The sequence below is a fragment of the Dreissena polymorpha genome, unplaced genomic scaffold, assembly GCF_020536995.1.
Source record: "Dreissena polymorpha isolate Duluth1 unplaced genomic scaffold, UMN_Dpol_1.0 chrUn009, whole genome shotgun sequence".
NCBI lineage: Eukaryota > Metazoa > Mollusca > Bivalvia > Myida > Dreissenidae > Dreissena > Dreissena polymorpha.
The window spans coordinates 233245-252957 of NW_026273323.1; the positions used below are offsets into that span (position 1 = coordinate 233245).

The window sequence follows — 19713 nt, forward strand, 5'->3', positions numbered from 1 at the left end:
ATTGTCCTTTATAATTACATATTTCAATGTACTCTTTTTTTATTTGTGATAAATCAAACTCTACAACTTTGATGGAAAGTTATGTCCATTACCAAAATTCGTAAATTTATTTCAGCTGTATTCAACATTTTCAACATTGAATGCTGCATTTGAAATAGTAGATATAAAGCCTCTTCCAGGGAGGTAAGTAATATCATACGATGAATTATTGGTTGTGTGTTTTTCAAACGACGAGCCTTCTTATAAATCATACGTTAACATTTTTATAAACTAGAATTTTCGATACTAACATATTTTTTTCTGATTGCAGAAAACGAAGAGATACGGAAGATCAAAATAAAAAGAAAATGTTCACTCATTTTGTTGTGTATGTGTTCAACAGTATAAATTATACAACATTTCAAGGGATGTGGAATAATAGGAAAGATGATGAGATTTTAACACGGTTAAGTGTTATTATAGATGTGGATGATAGCCAATCTTCCCTTTTCTCTGGTAAGTATTAAAAACCTTTCCAGTTGATTTATGTGTACAGTTTGCTTGCGGGCAGCTTGATATAGCTGTCATAATGGCGTGGGCTGTAGGTGCGTTCGTGCGTGTTTCGTTCAGTTTGTTTAAGCATTTCCGGAGTATAAGTTCATGAGAAATGTGATAATAACCAACCACAAAAGTACATGCTGTTGAGATAGCATGTCGCATATAAAATCCTGTCCTATTAAGCTAAAAGGTCAATGTAACACGTAAAGCACTGTGGTGTGCAATGTCGTGTTGTCTGATCCAAATATGTGGCCATATTTAAATGCCAACTGAACATATGCCATAATTAAACTTGTGCGAACTGTATCCTCATCGTCCTACTGGCTATTGTAAAAGAACATATCTGGTTGGTTCACACGATAAGAGGGCTTTTGCGCGCTATGTAGGCTACTCGAGGTTAGTTTTAAACAAATGTTATATGAATGGTATTCTTGACAACAGGATCCACAGATCACCGACAACTACTATTTATAATAATGTGTCTGATAAACATAACATGAGATTCAAATCAAAATTTATTTATACACAAGATTTAACATACCGATGTTGCTAAATTTATTTGTGTTTTGTTTGTAAACAAAAGAAACCGTGGGAACCTGCAGCATCCACAGCCTTATCGATTGCGATCTATCGACGACAACTTGTAAATACGAAAACGGAAAACAATTTTGCGAGTGCAAAAAGGGATTTGAAGGCTTTAATATCTACCATACTAGCTGCAGTGGTAAGTTAAAGGGGTATAAGAGTTCATATACATTATTCCTTCACACAATTAAGTGTTTCGAAAATGATGCACAACTGCAACGCACATTGGAATAATTATGACATAAAACAAAACACTATAGTGTTTAGCAATGAATGGTGTTCACTCTTTTACTCTTAATAAGACAAAAAAGATGTTTATACTGTAAAACACTCAAACAAAATTAAACGTTGGTATCATGAATCAACTCGCCTTATTACTATTTTTTCCAACGACAAAAACGTTTTTGTTAACACGTGTATGTGGTATGGTTTAGCAGTCCTTGGACACTGTTTCAATTATGTAAATGCATCTATTCAAGTGATAGAATTGTTATGGTACATGTACATTAATTTAGTCAAAGTAGAAAGTTGATTTTAATATTCCTTTTATAAATTGTGTAGATCCGCATGTATGCATATTTACATTTATCGTAACAGCATAACACGAATAATAGTTTTTTTTCGGTCCGCAGATATCAATGAATGTGCTCCGGGTAATGAAGTTTGTGAAGGAAATTGCAGCAACACGCTGGGTTCCTACACATGTACCTGCCAACCAGGCTTCCAATACGATGGAATACGTCAATGCACTGGTGCTTGTCATTTATCCTATTTCTTCTCGCTGATACTTTTCAAACATGACAAAATGCAATTGGAACTATGTAATCGAATTATCCAACAGAAACGTTTTTACAATAGTAACACTAATAAAAAAATGCTTTTAATACGACGAAGGGTGGTAGTAAACTATAAACTGTAAGCGATGGATTCTCTTCAATACTATTGTTAAGTAACGGAAATGCAATCTCTGCCATTAATTTCACGACCGGTATTAAGCAGTAATTAACAAAATTAATACGCATTTCCATGCCCCTGTGCCCATGACGGAAAATGGAATTTTGTGTAGCCTTTTAAAATCTTGTAAGTCCAATAAATCTGGGAAATATTTGGAAGGATAAGCCTTGCTGAGTGCATACATCACCAAGGTAATCCAGCTTACATTGAACTTCAGTTTAAATATGTAAGTAAGTAAGATGAGAAATATCCCGGAATTAAATCGGTTTCTAAACGCGTACTCTCATTATTTTTTTCCATAACTCTGGCAAAATCATTGAAGCAAAGCAACCTAATTTTCTGAACAGTTCTCATATTTTTTTTCTAAATAGCACTCAATTGTTCGTTGACGGCTCAGGTACTACTTTAAAGTATTCTACAGTGTACCCAAGGTACGGAAAATACGCGTGAAGTCACACGGCCATACTCCGGGAATGTTATGTAGTATACTGAAGAGTACCCTGTGTACTTTTAGGTAGTTCCTTGACCGATAATTACCAATCGTCGGAGGCGCAATTCGTCGTTGTCGGCTGCGATACTACTTAAGAGTACACATAGGTACTCTTCAGTATACTGCAAAATACATTATTTTACTTAACTTATACTGTATTATATTTCCCGTACCCGGATACTTTGTAGAATGCTAAAGAGTACCATGAGTACTTTAAAGTAGTACCTGTGTCAACAATGACCAATCGAGCATAGCTAGCATTGTTGGCATCTTGGCAGTTGTTATCGATAATGGACACACACGTTTCGACGAAATTTTTCGGTAATTTCGTTTACTTGAGTTAAGTGGTGTACACGCATTAGGGCAAAAGCAAGTCAATAACAATTATTGTATTTAAATCAACAAGCTTTGTTTATTGTAGATTTATGTAAGCCTAACCCTTGCAAGAATGATGGGCAATGCATTCATGGAGAACAGGAAAACCAATACCTCTGCAAGTAAGAAACTTATCTATGCACATTATCGAATAACCATCTTCTTTAAATTGAAGTGCTGATTATTAAACACTATTTAAAAAATTAAGCTTGACTTTTTTTCAGAATGATTTATAAAAAAAAATATAGCGAATTGTGTATGAACAACGATTAGTAGAAATATGCACGATGTGTCAAAAAACTAGTTGAATATTCTTACTTGCTTTAATTAAAACTGTTTGATAGTACTGAATAACACGATACAATTTCACTTAAACAAGAAGAACCTTTGCCATATTAATAATTTAAAAGTAGCACATTTTAATGTTCATACTACCTTAAAATAACATAATTGTATAGGTGCAAGGATAACTGGGCAGGTCAAAACTGTGATGAAGAGAATCAGGAAACTAAAAGTAAGTAATGTAGTTATATTTATAAAATAATAGATTCACGCATACACGGCATCACCATAAACACAATCGTATTTACACGTCACCTATGATTTTATAACAGATATAAGGCATGTGTCAATTGAGGACATTATGCTGAGTAGCAAAGTACCAGAATAGTTGTAATAATACAACTCTCAGCTTTATAACCCTAAGGGGTGCTGCGAGTTGCAAGGCGCTGTCTATTTTCCAAAGGTTCCAAATTTGATCACCGAAGCAAGGGCTAAGGAACACTAAAGCTGCAAATGTGTATCACCGTTATCCTGTCTGTACCACAAATTCATGCAAATGGTACCATTAAAGCAAGAAATAATTGCTTTTTACTAACTTCGTTTTTCTTCCGTACGCTCTATCCACCATATTTGAAAACTGTCGCAATATTGCCGACTTAACCTGTCGCTTTCGGTTAGGTTGCAGTACACCAATCTTTTGCTAATCGTGATTTATGATGAAGCCTAAGTCGATAACATTTTTCGAATATTTACACTGTTCCAAAATTTCAATATAAAAATGTCAACAAGAATAGTGTGTTGAAACATTGCCGTCTTTTTAATATGCATCTAAAGGATAACGTCCGTAGGTTGTAATTAAGGTGAATTTAATTTGTTTTTGAAGTTTATTAATCACTTTCCTTAATTTGTCACGAAATGCGTCTGATTAGGGATGCGCACTGATCAGCTGCGGAGAACTGTGGTTATGCTTATTAAGGGGTGCATATGGACTAACAAAGCCGCCCCAGCAAAAATTACCCAAGGCTCTGGAAGTCCGTTTATATGGACTAAGTACCAGGAATAATGCGAACAATAAAGATTGTAGAAAAAGTAGAATGTTGATTATTATAAACATATACATAATGAAACTCACACTAGACTCAATAGTAATATCCCTCCGTGCGCAAGCCGGCATTCTTAGAGTTTCATAGTTTCAATGTTAATGTTATGTGACGCAATAGGTACTGTGTTTGTAGAGTTGAGGACAATAGCAATAGCAGTGGGATCTGTATTCGGGGCTGGGTGCCTGCTCTTGCTGTGTGTTGTGTTTGGAATGTATAGGTAAGACTGTTTTTTTCTTTAAAGGGACTGTCAACCGCGATTGACGAAAAAAGAAGTTTTAAAATACCGTATATATTTACAATTATTAGTTTATATTGATTAAAATATCACGACTGGTATATTACATTTCTTGAACAAAGTTCATATTTTCAGTATATTCGGTAATAAAATTTCGCAATGTGAAATCGAAAGTACATTGCGAAAAAAGGTGACATAACGATATACACACTATAAATAACGCAAGTAGATTGATCATTTTATATATAAAATATATACAATTCACTACGCATGCACAATTTGCATTCCTGGGTTAACCACGTGACGATGATGATCAGTCTACTTGCCTTATTTATAGTTAACTGGTAGTTACCTGGTTGACATACCCAGTAAAATTTATTACCGAATATACTGAATATATGAAAACTTAACAACTTTTTTCAAATAATGTAATATACCAGTCGTGATATTTTAATCAATAAAAACTAATAATTTAAGAAAAAAATACAGTATTTTAGAACTTTTCTTTTTTCGTCAATCGCAGTTGACAGTCCCTTTAATATGAATGTGTAGAAAGGGTTAATTACTTAAATTTGCGACATACCGGGGTACATAAGTACGTGTTTATTTTGTGTTGCTAAATCAACTATTTACTTTGTCCGCAAGTAATGGTCTTTTTGCACACTATTCCTAGTGTTTGTGCATCAATAAAATATTCATTCATATGCATATATATTCATTCAAATGTTATATATTACATTGTATTGTATTCATATATATATATATTTATTTATTTTTTTATTCATCTTTTCACAAATATTCATTCATTATTCATTTATGTATAAATACAAATATAAATTTTTGTTTACTGTTCTGTATTTTCTCAGTGTGCCTTCAATCCGTAAACAAATAAATTCTTATTTTATAACCATCGCATCAAACTTCCGTTTCCCTCACTGTATACCATGGTTTCATTTGTCCAGACGCAACAAAGCAATGAACGGTGACTTCTACACCCGGCGACCTCTTTCGATGGATTTCGACGACAGCCGCTACGACCTGCGTGCAACGTCCATACCCATGAGGAAGGACGACTTCCCTATTGACGACGATACATCCACCGCGTTCAGCATTCCCCGCCCTGCTGTTTCCACGACCAATGCTTACGATCCAGTTGGCCAAAAGTCTGCCTATGATTTGCTCGAGGAACAGGAAGCTGCGAAGGTAATGATAACCCTAAACAATTATTTCATTAAAACACGTGTATGTATTCGTAATGAGCACAGAGTCACTATTAAAATGTAAAATCTCGCCTTATTATTCACATTTGAACAGCAAACGGATATTTCGTATTGACAATTATTTGAATAAAGGTAATTACAATTTACAATTTAGACTTAGTCCCATCCCTGCTTGCCGTACAACCATACAGTACAAACATTATGCATAGTGTAGTGTGAATATGCCACATCATACAATGAATTGTCATAATACAGAATGTCTTCATTGTATGTTCACACCCATAACTTAACAACATAACTACTTCTGAGTGTCTTGTATATCTTTCTGGCCCTGCGTTGTGTGTTACTTATATAAATTAAATTATAGGAAATGTTCTATTAGTCGTACACCGGCAAAATCGGATCAACGAAGAAATAAAAGCAAATACTAATTGGTCGAGTGTTTGAATACGTTTTACTGCATTTTCAGAGTTAGCCTAAGGGTTGATAGTGTATCATTGTTTACCAGTGCATGTATGTGTTTACCTGTCTGTGTTTGCAGTACACCTATAATGCTCTTAGCAACAGGGGATCCTTCATGGTGAGATCGTAGCTCGGCATGTTTCTCAACATACTTAGACCTCCTTCTTTGGAGTTGTGTTTTAGAGTGATAGGTCTTATAGTATCTCTACTTTTTCTACTTATTTTGTTTTGGTATATCTTATCAGCTTACCTCTTTCACACGTTCTTTAGTTTTGCTTACTTACAAAGAGGTGCCAACTTGAATATTTAACCAGTAGAGCCCGTGTTTACGAAAAAAGCTCCTTAAAATGAAAAAGTTCCAAACCATAAGATCTAGTAATTTTTATTTAGCGTCAACAGTAATAATTCAGTTTCGCTGATAATTGTTCTAAACGGAACCCATTTGAAAACAAACCATATACAATTGGGTCAGAATGTTTAACTCAAGTGAACATTATTTTTCTTTGGAGCTTTCTTACTACTAGCTCAGATATAGAGTTAAAAGAAACTTGGTTGCTGGTTGATAGAAAAGTTAGCATTTGTATCGAGCAATCTTAAAACTGTGTAAGCGTTTTCTTGATAACCAGAATAATAAAATGGCTGTTAAAGGATGAAGCTTTACTTGTACCTTAAACAATTCTAAACTATCTACAGTTTCATATTATTTCCATAGTTATTTCGAAGACATTTTATATTTCAAAATTTTAAACATTTTCGACTATAAAAAATATGTTTATAGTACAGTAATCTTGATGCAAATTTTTTACACCAGCGTGTGTTTGGTTTTGTGACTCGGATTATTTTCAAAGAAAATGAAACATGTGAGGAGAGAGAACACTGGGAAAACATATTATGTCCAGAGTAAAAAAAACTAAAGCTTGAAACTTGTATTTGTGTTAGTGTTTTTGTTTATTTAAATAACAATACAATGCCAAGTATTATTTATTTTTCCATCACTAATTCAAACCTGTACATTTATGGATTATAATATGCTTTACACTTATCAATTAATATTTGGGCAGTTTTAACATTATCCATTCGGTAAGCACTTATTTGCTGTTAGTCACCCTCTTTAGTATGATTGTGTCATAGGATGAAAAATTATACTGCCCGTCTGGGTCTGTATAAGAAAAATATATGTCGGCATCGTTAAGAAGTACAATAAATTGTCTTCCGATCGGGAATAAACACATAACACTGTATCAATATGTTTATGATACTATCGCATGACTGTTTACTAATTTTCCATTCAGTCATTATGAAAGTTTACTTTAAGTTTTAATCCTAATGTCTGCAATACATTATAGCTGACAGTTATAAAAAAAAATCATTAGACTGACTGTGACTACCGAATAGGAACAAGGTTACAAGTTTCATGTTTTCAACAAAGTGAACTTTATTTTACGAAAGATTGATATATATAATAACATACAAGACATGTCTTTAAAAATAATTTTGAAGATTCCCTGTGCATGTATTTAAAAATAGTTTTGAAGATTTCCATATACACGTACATTGTTGATAAAAATAAATTGCGGAAACAGTTGACAGTTACTTACAGATAAATTCTAACAATTTTATTCAGCTTTTATTGGGTTAAACGTAATAAATGTGTCAGGAATTTGAAATAGAGGTATGATATACATGTATCTCTTCATATAATCATATTTCTTCGAGCACTTTCTGCGTGCTCTAACGGTATTAGGTGATTATTATTATTTAGATCGGTTTTATTCTATATATACATTTCATTACAGAATACTGATTTTTTATTAATAAAAATGATTTTGTTAGAACATAGTTTTTATCACAAAGAAGTTTATAATTTGTTCATGTATTCTTTTCCTGTACGATATTACATAAAAACACACAAACATTTTATTAAAAGCGATACTGTTAATGTTAACACACATATATCACAGTCCAATATTCAGGTCATGTCTGTGAATGCGATGCTATATCATAACATTGAAAATAGTTTCAATGAGTTTGCATGATATCTATAACATGTTAACAATTGCTTCAAAGTATTTGCATTTCAACTGCAGGTCGGAGAGGCCAAGCCGCTGACGGAGGAGGGAAGACCGGAAGGGGAGGAGTTAGGCAAGGAGAACCCGTCATTTGTGCACAGCGAGGCCTCCGCCAGCTCTACGAGGAGGGCCTCCAAAAACCCGTATGAGTACTTCTAGACGTGGCATCGAGTGCGTCCATTTAAGTGTTGAATTATACTATATATATAATATATATTATCCCAGAAAAAGAAACTGAACAATATTTTGTTAGATAAAACTCATACTTAAACGGATTTCTTGCGACCGATATGCTTCAATCAAATTTGAAAATAAACAACACATAAACTAAACTCACTTTTTTTGCTTCTTTTAAATAAACCTACACATGATCAGTATAATGACATTATGTGTATAATTATTGTTATTCCTCGCTGTAAGAAATAATAGCCGACACAAGGTATCACAGGACATATTTTTTCAAAGCGAAGAAAAGTAGCTCAGACGCAAATTTCCAATTGCTTTTGGTAATTTAAAATAGTGTGCCATAAATACGTTCATCATTTCAAAACGTGTTCATGATAAGGCTCGTAACCTTTATTTTTCTGATTTTAATGTGCGTACACAATGATTCTTGTCACACCGTTACCGGAAAAGAGTCTGGGCGATGGATTTTAAATGTATTTGTTACTCATGTAAATGAGTTACCCTTATGTAATACTGAATTATTGACCGTTTATCTTCAATAAGTGCACGTACCGACCTGTTTGGTGAAATATTAACATATGCGACACTTTTTGTATACACATAAACAGATTAATATTATACGTTGTTATGTACTTCTTAGTTCATTGATTAACGACCCTTTATGTATTAAAAAAGGGCTTTATAGTTTATGTTTGATATTTTTGTTCAGTTTTGTTTTTCAGCCTTATGTAAAGATTTTTTTTCATCGAGTTATTTGTTGTTATTGGAAGTATGCTTTTGATGGTATAAACATTTTCGTTTTGATGTCTTGACCACTTTTTTTTTCGTTTGTATTTGAACTCTAATTATTATTGAGTGCTAGGTGAAAAAAATGTAAATTGGACACTCCAAACAGATGTGCCTTTTTGTTTTAAGATTGAGTTTGCATAACAGGAAAATCACATAATGTGTGTATAATTTAAAAGTAATAACAATATTCACAAACTTTCAATTATTTAAAACGTCATTTTTTCATGGACTTTTAACATGGTTTGGTTGTACTTGTTAAGTTTAAACATCTTTACGGTTTACACCTGTTTCATCAAATCTATTTTTACCATTGTGAGCACATTAAAATGTCTTTATTTGCTTTTCTTGTTGCTACTATTAAATTTCATCATGAATACTAACAATATGTAATATCTCATTAAAAAAAACATTTTACAATGTTACAATAGTTTAAACTTTGCAGAACACAATCCTTTGTGTCTGACACATTGTTTCATTGTTAATCTTTTAATTGTGTGTATGAAAGTATGTATATGCTGAATTGATGACAATTTATTATGTTGCTGTTGTTGTTTTATTATCCATAGGCTATTTTTGACACTGTGATACGTTTCTGTAAGGGACGCATGCAAAATGTGAAATATTTAAGGAAAACATATTTATTTTCACATGTGGCTTAGCCTATATCCATATTCATGTATGTATTAAGGTAGAATTGTGTTGTGAATTGTTCCTGTATTTTTGCATGCACCTTACTCTTGTGGCAAGAGCATAATAAATAAAGAACTAGTACTAGAGCATTGAATACCATGGGTCAATCAAAACATTAAAACATTACTAATATTAACTATATTACAGTATATAAGACTTTGTCTTTTGATTCTAATATGCATTTAATAACAAGACTGCTTGTAATCTAATTTTTGTTTGATACATTGTTCTTTTCCCATGTAAATGTGTGATTTAAAAATCATTTCATGCACTCTTTTAGAAAATTTTATTTTGAATGTTGCATTGAAAAAATACAATGTTATCATGAAAATCAAAATCATTGATGCGTGTATGTATTTCTGGACAATATTCATTTGAAATGAAGTTGAACGTTATTTGCATTGTTTCATTTTCAATTCGACACAATCACTCTCCTTTATATATGACTTTATGCATAATTATCTGTATGTATCGGTTGTTTTCTAAGAAATTATTCCGCAGTTAATCAAAGAGAGTTGAATTTGTGTTTATTCGGATTTTGGTTTTGTTTCATTTTGCTTGAGAATATGTGTCCTTTTTCTTTTAAGTCTAAAGCAATAAATTTGATCAAATTAACTTTTGTTTGCATTATAAATCTGTTGTTTTTCCCAAATGATAAATTTTTTAAAAAAATATGTAAATCCGTCATATCGCGTTCACACTGCGTTAAAAGTTAGATAAAGAATATATGAGTTCGTTTTAAATTATCAGAAGAATGGTATATCCCCAGTACAAATAATGCATGTATCTAAAATTCCAATGATAATTGTTCAAACGCATTTTGATGCTTCAAATGCATATAGATTATAATCATCAGCAAGGTAACACACGATAAATTCAAATACTTAAATAGCGAGTAAAACATAAATTTCTGATGGAGAGAAAGTTGGTTCCTTTTTCCTAGTTCCTTATTCCTTATTCAAATAAGGAATAAGGAACTGTTCCTTATTCATTATTCACGCGTAACAAATTTGTTACAGGGTTTTAAAGAAAAAAAAGCAAACATTTCTGAAGTAAATCAAAACAAAATAACTCGAATACAATTACTTTATGTATTACGTTACATGTTCATGTTTCTTCTTCACGCTTGAATAGGAATTCTTGTTTAAACCGAACCGATATTTTCTTATTCAAATACTAACTTCACATCAACAAAACCTAAAGCATATACTTATATTTTACATGTATATGATATAAAAGTGCAATCTTGTACATTTAAACATCTTTGTTTTTATTTATAATCCAGTTCCTTATTCGCTGCTGAATAAGGAAAACGGAACCAGTTCCTTATTCCTTATTCAAGCCGAATAAAGAACTGGGATTTTCTTACTTATGCTGCGTTTACACCATGTTCCCGGCGACCACGGCAGTCCCGTTTGTCCGAAACGTATCGCGCCGTGTGTCTTTTGCAATTTTTTACCTTTAATCCAAGGTTTGGTAGGTTGTGCTAAGTTTCCTCACGGTTTAGCAAGGTATCCGTGATGTGCCGTCGAAGCGAAAACGCGGCCCTTCGACGGTGCGCTAAGTTTTCATCCACGGTCTGCCACGGATGTATAAATGTTGCTTCAAGGTACGATGCGTTCTGTTAAGTTCCCACACGTTGTTTGCGTTTGTCATGCAGGTCTGATACGTTGTACACGTTTGTCATTCATTTGTCACGTTCTGTCAAGGTACCGTACGGATCAAACGTGGACATCCGAGAGGTTTCGGGCACGATTGTGCTCCCGGTATTAAAGAAAACTCTCAAGCAACATTATTTATTATAACAAAATAAATCCAGTGACATGGATGTGAACGACGAGGATGATTTTGTGTTTGCCTGCTTATTTGCAGCATTAATAAAATCTTTGCATTGTAAAGAGCTGAAAGAAGCAAAAAAGTCCGGGAAAAGACGAGAAAGGAGGCCAATGTCCCTGTGGGTTCGTCCATGGTTATCGGAAGCTAGAAGGCAGCAGCAGGGGCACTTTGATGCATTTCTTACCAGGGAACTCCGCAACGAAGATATCAACACCTTTCAGAATTATCTGAGGAATGCCCAGAACTATTCGACGAGATCCTTGAATGGATATCTCAAGTCATCTCAAGACAAGATACGAAGTATCGCTCCTCCCTTACACCTGGATTGAAACTGGCATTGACTCTGAGGCATTTGGTGGAAGGCAAGTACTTTCAGGTTGTTCCTCCACTTGAACGTCGTTTGCAGCGCGGGGGTGTAGCTTTTGTTCGGCGCTTTCTTGGTGGCATGTTTGCTCATCGAGTGTTCAGACTGAAATGAAAGTTTCCTGAAAAGCACGGCTTTTATATACTCAGCTTCAGACCGCGCGAATCGTTTCAGACCGTACAACATCTCAACTGGCCGTAACGCATCTGCTTGCAAAACGCAACACACCGTAACGGGTCGGATTAAACACGTAGCAAAACGGCTATCATGACGCCTTATCTATGATCGCTTCGCCCACTAGAATTGATCCACCAATCAGCGATCGATTAATCGGGCGCACTCGTTAGCAACGACCTGTCCGCCATTTTCTAGACAAGCTACATGTTTAGGTTCACTTTTATTCCAACGAGTTTCTTTTGTTTTCCTCTTTAAAAAAAACGATTAAAAATGTTTAAACTGTGTCAATGGGGATTATGTAACTCGGACAATCGATATCTTGAAAGATAAGTTGGTGACATTTAATTTATATCGTTTCCAAAACCGAAAAGAGATCTTGAGAAGTGTAAGAGATGTATAAATACATGCGGTCGTCACCACGAACAACTGAACGTCAACACTGTCAAAGACAATTATAATATATTTTTATCGGATATACTAGCAGATTTAAATAGTTTATGTTATCGATCTGATTATCACATAATATTTCACTTAAAAAAAATAGTTTTATCAGTTACTAGGTCAGAAGCGAGGTTCATCCGCATTACTTAAAGAGAAATAAAACCCAGCATGAAGCCTAATTCATGCTGTGTTTTATTACTCTGATAGTAATGCACTTAATTGACATCATACATGTTATTTGAAGGTGACATGTGATATATTATCTTATAAACGGTATCTACACATTTGCAATCATGTGGTGTCACCAATAAACGCTTTTAATCCACACTAGGAGCTCGAATGCCTAGATCTCATTTTTTAAACGAGTTTCGTTTATTTTGTTCGAATTAAAAAACGGAAATGAAATATGGCAAAAACGGTGTAAATAGGGTTAATGCAACTCTGACATTTTGGTATCCAGAAAGATAAGTTAGATGAATTAAATTTATACCATTTCCAACGCGGCAATGCGGTCTTGACAAGAGCGAGTGGAAGCTTCAAGAATTACCGAGATCCCCTTTATAGAACATTAATTTATTTCACAAACTTGAAACTCTGTGTGTGTCAGAAACAAGTGAAAACCATTTTGTTATTATTTTAATAAAGACGTATCGAAAAATGCTATTGTAAAAGAGTTATTATTACTGATATTATTTAACCAATAAATGCGGTAACTTCGGGGAAGTCGGTACCTGCGCGAGCGTCTGATATTGGTAGCCTTATTAATTTATAATAGCCTGACCGTATTCCATTTCGTACAACGCTAATTTTATATCAGACAATGTCCAAACTTACTGTGTTGTTTTTGCGCTTTAAATTATAGTGATTGATAAATGTTTAATATGATTAATATCACTTTTATACGCAATAACATGTGGGATTGAGGTACCCACCCGGCGTCAGAAAGCGCGTAAAACTTCACCGAATTGCCAGTTATAAAGCGCTATTTCGTGTCAAATACACGGGTAGGGGGGAAATGTTTCGGTAATAGCTTTGTTAATAACACGGGTAAATACCGGTGAAGTGTTAATATTTTGCAAATACCACCATTACACGTAATAACGGGTTCGATTTCGGTAAGCGCGCAAGCGTTTGAGAGCGTGTTTAATGTACCGATTTACCCATTATAAATAGCTGATATTCTCTTTAATCGTATATTTTTTTGCATTTGCAGAATAACTTAATGGCATCAACCCCTTTACAAGTGTAATATGGTGTTAAACAAGTCCATAAAATCATCCGGAATATCGCGTAAATCTATATGCAGTCTATAGGCAAAGAAGCCATTTTGGTGTTAGCTTGTCTAGGTTTTCTTCCCGCTGAGCCACGTGATTAAGTGGGCGGAGTGATCACTGAAACGGCGTCATGTCAATTATCCTAGCTTGCCGTGGTTAACTTGACAAAGCGTAACAAAACGTAACACAACGTGATAGAAACTTAACATGTCGGGGAATGAAAAGGATTCCCGTCAGAGTACGGACACTTTTCGGGTTCTGTTACGGCCTGCTACGTACTGTCAAGTTGTGTTGCGTTTAACAAGTTCTATCATGTTTCTCATTTCCGCCATGACTGCTGTGGCAAATTTTTTGACAGTTTAAAATTTTGGCACGGCAACCACGGCAACCCCGTTGTGTCACGTTTGGCTATTACGTTCCCCTACGTTGCCTCACGTTCATCCCGTTTCCTCCATGGTGGCCCGAAACGTGATTGCCGTGGTCGCCGGGAACTTGGTGTAAACGCAGCATTAAACATTAAATTATTTATATATTTTTTATATGTAAAATACAATAAAAAAGTGCAATACATTTTTACTATGTTTTGTGTCACATATTATAATTTACGGTTAATCGAATTTGAGATGATTGCGTAAGTTAAACCAATAGGGGCAGATCAAGGTTGACCATCGCGAAATGACACAATATTATTGCTATCGAAAGTTAATGAGAGAACAATCAGAGTCTTGGCATTGACCAGAAGAACGACATTGACTGTGTGAACTACCATAGTCTGGACACCCGAAACCAGCACAAAATTAGGTCTTTATTGTTTACGGTTGGTTTTAACATTATTATTAAACACAAATCTAAATAAAAAAGAGAGTTGTCTCAGAAATGTGTGTACGTTGAATATTGAGACTTAAACAGAGTGTTTTTATTTTTTGCATAGACTGTACATTTTCTCTTATTTGGTATTTAACATAAAATTTGAACTAAAATACTGTATGTGTCTATATCGAGTTTTGGATTCTTGTTCATCTCAATTATAGCTACCAATAGTAGGTTAGACAAATGTCCTTCATATGGTCATCAGATTAAGAACATGTGATTTCAATTAAGTAGCTTTTGATGCTTTGTTTGACAAAAAATCTGTTTCTTTACGTCGCACTGTCTAATGTTTGAAATGTATACCGAAATTGTATTAATTCGTTAAAAAGTCCCGTTTGATGAGTGCATAAGCAATATGTGTGTGCATATAGAATATTGCAGGTTACTTTACTCGATGTAAACATGATCGGAAAGATTGAGATCGTATTTGGTCGATTTAAATTAAAAAAAAAAAGAATAACGCATTTCTCATTACAATGATACATTCTTGGTATCACAAGTATTTAACAGAATCGCATCTAATACGGGAGCATCCTACCAAATAGATAACGAAGGATGGGCAGTACCTAATACATAACGACCTACTATCAACGGAATGATGGGCAGTACCTGCACATTGCCATATATGCTTACAATTATAATGTATCATAACCAAATCCGTATAGCACGGCAATATTAAGATGTTTTTCTTTTTTTTACATTTACCAGACGATTAGCCTTTTGTGAACAAATGTCCATATTAAAATCACATTATAGATTCATGTGCGTACTGAGTTTGAAAATTCAGTTCGTGTAATTCTATTTTAAGTAACAGTCGCCTGAAATTTTACATGTGACAACCCCCACATTCCCTCTTCCACACAATGACACTGGTATTGGACTTATTAATGTATGATAATATATTATATAAATGTGCATCCCAACGGACGGATTGCGTATAAGTGGTTGAGAAAAGTTTGGTTGAGAAACATTCAAAGATACAAACCAACGCTTCATTCAATATCAATTCAAACAATCGGAATAACCATAAGTAAGAAAACAATTCTGTACAATGTGTCACATATTTTATTGCGTCGTTCAATCGTATTAAAGATACATTCGCGCGTTGGTCAACCGGAACCACTAGGACTACAAGCCGTGTGCGCAGATCAGGCTCACCACTCTACTTAGGATCTGGTTAAGCTGAATTGGGTCAGTGAGGCGGAACTCGTGCTGCCGGTCAGTGCTCAGATTCTCGAACCTCGCTGCGCCAATCTCTATGGCTATCACGTTTTGGCTCATAGCGTGAAGCATCGTCTCTTGGTCGGTCAGTTCCTGCTGATTCCGAGTACCATGGTTCGTAATGATCACGACGACGTTGTCCGAATTCGGTCGGTCGCCGCCGGCGGGTGTGAGCGCGTGGTCAATGACGTAATGAAGACCGGCGTTCAAGTCCGCCGATAGGCCGCTTCCAGCGTTGAGAGTAATGGCGTCGACGGCCGCCAGTGCCGACTGCATGGTGGTGTGGTCGGTGAGATCAAACCGGTTCTGGGCGGTGTTACTGAATGTTCCGGCAGCGACATGGACGCCGTCGGCGCTCACCGGAAGTCGGATGACGATGTTGTGCAGAAAAGTAACGATGGCTTTTTCCCTTAGTGACATGGCTCGTGATTCATCTACTACGAATACGAGGTCAACGTGACACAATGTACCTGCAAGTTATAGCATAAATAAGTGAATTTTTCAGCCAATAAAAGGCAAATTGAGTCGTTGTTATCATGAACGAATCGATGAAGATAAATAATTCATGATTTTATGTTTTAAAAATGACAGTAGCATGTGTATTTACAGAAAAATACTACAATATAGCTTCCCCCCCCCCCCTATAAAGAAGATCGTTTATCATCACGTGACCATTTATATTACAACTATTTTCATATTTTAACAAATTCAATTTCTTAAACCGTTAAAACATTTAGGAGACATTTACTTTGATGAGTTGTGGTTATCGGCATTCTGGCTGTTGTCGTCGTCGGCGGTTGTGGGTAGTTACAAAGGTCTGTGTCACAGCAGGAGACCGACAGATCCCGCCGTCCAAACCCGAACGAGAGACCGGCACCATCACATACCTTCAAGAAAATGTGTGATATCGTGGATTGCCATCTTAGAATTACCCGGTACTCCTTTCTTAGCGATGTTATATACATATATGTCATTGTAGTTTTTTAAATATTTTTTTTTTCGTTATAAACACCGATTTCGACAAAAGAACAATGACTATCATGGAAATCACCCATTAACACTATTACACAATTCATAAAAAATAAATGATAAATATGATTATACGATTAATATTCTGGTCCCTAGAACCTATGAGTAGTCGAATTGTCCTTACTTCTTTCATCTGGCAGGTCATCTCATACTCGTGATGGCCGTCAAAGTATGAGCTCAGCTCTTTGCGCATGCAGATCTGTTACCATAGAGACAAAACAAAATTTTGGTTTTTGGCTGACCAAAAACGTGAAAAATGACATTAGAAATGTACCGGCAAGACATGTTAAGTAAAAATAACATATTTAAGCAAAAACATGAAAATGCGTTAACAGTATATAGCGTAGATGTGTATAGAGATATAACATCGTGATAAAATAGAGTTGCACTAACGCTTAAGTTCATTGAACAAGAATGTGATATTTCTATATTTGCTCATTAATTCTTACTTTGCTTGCAATACTTAAAGGTTATTACACGACTGTACGATGTGTGCCATGGGCCCGTATGGACACACCTCTAATAGTTTTGACACAGAGGGCCAATCACTTCGAAAGTTGGCCCAAACGGGATACCAAAGTTTTGTTGTCTTATACATAGTATATACCTTTAAAATGTATAATCCCATAGAAAAATAAATTAACATTTGAATCAATAATCAAATGTTAACGTTAACTAGAACAAACAAAATTTTATGATTGTCCAAGTAATTTCTGTTTCACAAAGTGCGCCAAAAACGACGTTACATTTTGTGCCGTCCTCTGTACATGCATTGTTTACATGTTGAGGTTTTGTTATCTTTGTATTATTGTTTCTGTGTCATTTCCTCATACAAGGCCCATTTGTAAAACATACAGTTAACATAAGTCTATTTTGTCGCTATTAACGCAGGAAATTGATAGTATGAGGGATATCCGTTTCTGGGGCAACAGAAAATTGAAAAGCAATATTCGACACACCTATGTGTATGCCCGCCTTTTTCAAATCCATATTTTTTAAAAATATCACCGTTATTGTGTTACTATATATAGATAGCTACAGTATAAACCATATAACCTGTCCTGTAGGACACTGCATGGTTGTGTTACAATCGTGATAGTCCATGACCGTGGAGTTGCAGTGGTAGCACTCCAATGCTGAAAATGTTCAACACACACTTTTAGTTGACTCGGTCGATTTTGGTTTTAAAATTCACATGTCACCCTCCGAAACACATTAAGTATTCGTTCTTTTGAGAATTAACTGGACAAAGATGAATGCGTTGACTCTTTAAATTTATTAATAACTTTCCAATAAGAGTGAAGACAATGAATTTGCGATGTATAAGAATGTCAAAACCCTTAACTATTTCAGCTTTTAAACAAGTTAACTAGTAATTGGGATAAATATGATTTCTTTGTTCAGTAGGAGGGATGGCCGATCTACATAGAGTGGCATGAAATAACAATCATTTAATTAAATATAATATGTATTTGAAACAATGCCTATACAATAATGGAAATACGCGAAGAAAATATTATAACAATGATATCAAGGTTCTTTATAATTAAGATGTTTAAATGTAGATACTAGTCACATCGAAATATCAGAGAGATAGTTAGCCCTGTTACAAGGGCACAAGTCTAAGAGCACAGGCACGGACATGGCAACATTGAAGCATGCACATTCAGTATTTGGATCTAGAACTTTTATTTTTCTCTTAGCAGATTCGGGTCTTTTATTGTGCTCAGATTCGATCTATGAACGCGATACTCACGACATAGTTTGCAGAACCGTGGGCAGGCCGTAGGGCCGATGTTCGGGTCCGTACAGATGTTAGGGTTCGCCGCCATCAACAGAGTACATGCGGCGGGGTCAATGTCTTGACATGCGCAGGACACACTTCCGGGCAGCAGTCCCGCGCAGAGCGCTGAATACCGGAAAGATAAATAAAATGCACAAATTATACATAAGTGACGCATCTTAAGTGTATATTATTGTATTTAATCTCCATTTGTTGAGAGAAATTAACAAACGGATTTAAGCGCCGTGACCGTGTGGGTTTTAAGATGCTTAGTCAATGAATGACCAGCGAACATGCTTTCATTAGCGGTGTTTTAGTGCAGTTAATAAAGCATGATAATTTGTGTTATTATTAATAATAAATTTCTTACCCAGAATAACATTAATTCGCATGGTTAAGTGGTGTCGGTCTGTTAATTAACGACTCATATTTAGGTCAATCGTGTTATTGATTGCTTATCAAATAGTACACAAGATAAGAGGTCTATATACAGCTATATCTATGATAATTTATTCAGTAACTGATGTGTATTTATTAGCTGCGTGTGTACTACTATTATTGTTCTTCCCCTCGATAGGTCACAGGGGCAGGTCAGCACATAAGGTAGTCGTGAAAGCTCGGCGATGACCTGTACATAAACTCTGACATACACACACATACGATTATTGTTCAAAAACTAAAGTACAGCTAAAATGTATCCTATGTATCGGTTTCTTAGGTATTTTAATGATAGCAGTTGCA

General features: G+C 35.0%; 2 protein-coding genes across 2 annotated transcripts; one reads left to right on the top strand and one right to left on the bottom strand.

Annotated features, from left to right (window-relative positions):
- The first annotated feature begins 55 nt into the window (after positions 1–55).
- Positions 56–10592, top strand: LOC127863464 (pro-epidermal growth factor-like). Its single transcript, XM_052402997.1, has 10 exons — positions 56–183; positions 311–495; positions 1121–1261; positions 1755–1874; positions 2988–3063; positions 3400–3455; positions 4459–4543; positions 5524–5764; positions 6323–6361; positions 8331–10592. The coding sequence occupies exons 2-10, from the start codon at positions 348–350 to the stop codon at positions 8469–8471; spliced, it is 1047 nt and encodes a 348-aa protein (XP_052258957.1). The 5' UTR covers positions 56–183; positions 311–347; the 3' UTR covers positions 8472–10592.
- A 5398-nt stretch (positions 10593–15990) lies between these two features.
- LOC127863480 (uncharacterized) lies at positions 15991–19497 on the bottom strand. Its single transcript, XM_052403028.1, has 6 exons — positions 19343–19497; positions 18946–19098; positions 18246–18325; positions 17314–17388; positions 16909–17047; positions 15991–16630 (listed from the first exon to the last, which is right to left on the bottom strand). The coding sequence occupies exons 1-6, from the start codon at positions 19362–19364 to the stop codon at positions 16068–16070; spliced, it is 1032 nt and encodes a 343-aa protein (XP_052258988.1). The 5' UTR covers positions 19365–19497; the 3' UTR covers positions 15991–16067.
- Between the last annotated feature and the right edge of the window lie 216 nt (positions 19498–19713).

Bases quoted from the DNA above. Each gene is read 5' to 3' on its own strand.
- LOC127863464 (XM_052402997.1), top strand. From the start codon at position 348: ATGTTCACTCATTTTGTTGTGTATGTGTTCAACAGTATAAATTATACA. The intron at 1,875-2,987 runs GTGCTTGTCATT...TGTTTATTGTAG, and splicing joins TGGAATACGTCAATGCACTG to ATTTATGTAAGCCTAACCCT. The intron at 6,362-8,330 runs GTGAGATCGTAG...TTTCAACTGCAG, and splicing joins GCAACAGGGGATCCTTCATG to GTCGGAGAGGCCAAGCCGCT.
- LOC127863480 (XM_052403028.1), bottom strand. From the start codon at position 19,364: ATGCGAATTAATGTTATTCTGG. The intron at 18,326-18,945 runs GTGAGTATCGCG...GAACATTTTCAG, and splicing joins ACGGTTCTGCAAACTATGTC to CATTGGAGTGCTACCACTGC. The intron at 17,389-18,245 runs GTTATATGGTTT...CTATGGTAACAG, and splicing joins TGCAGTGTCCTACAGGACAG to ATCTGCATGCGCAAAGAGCT.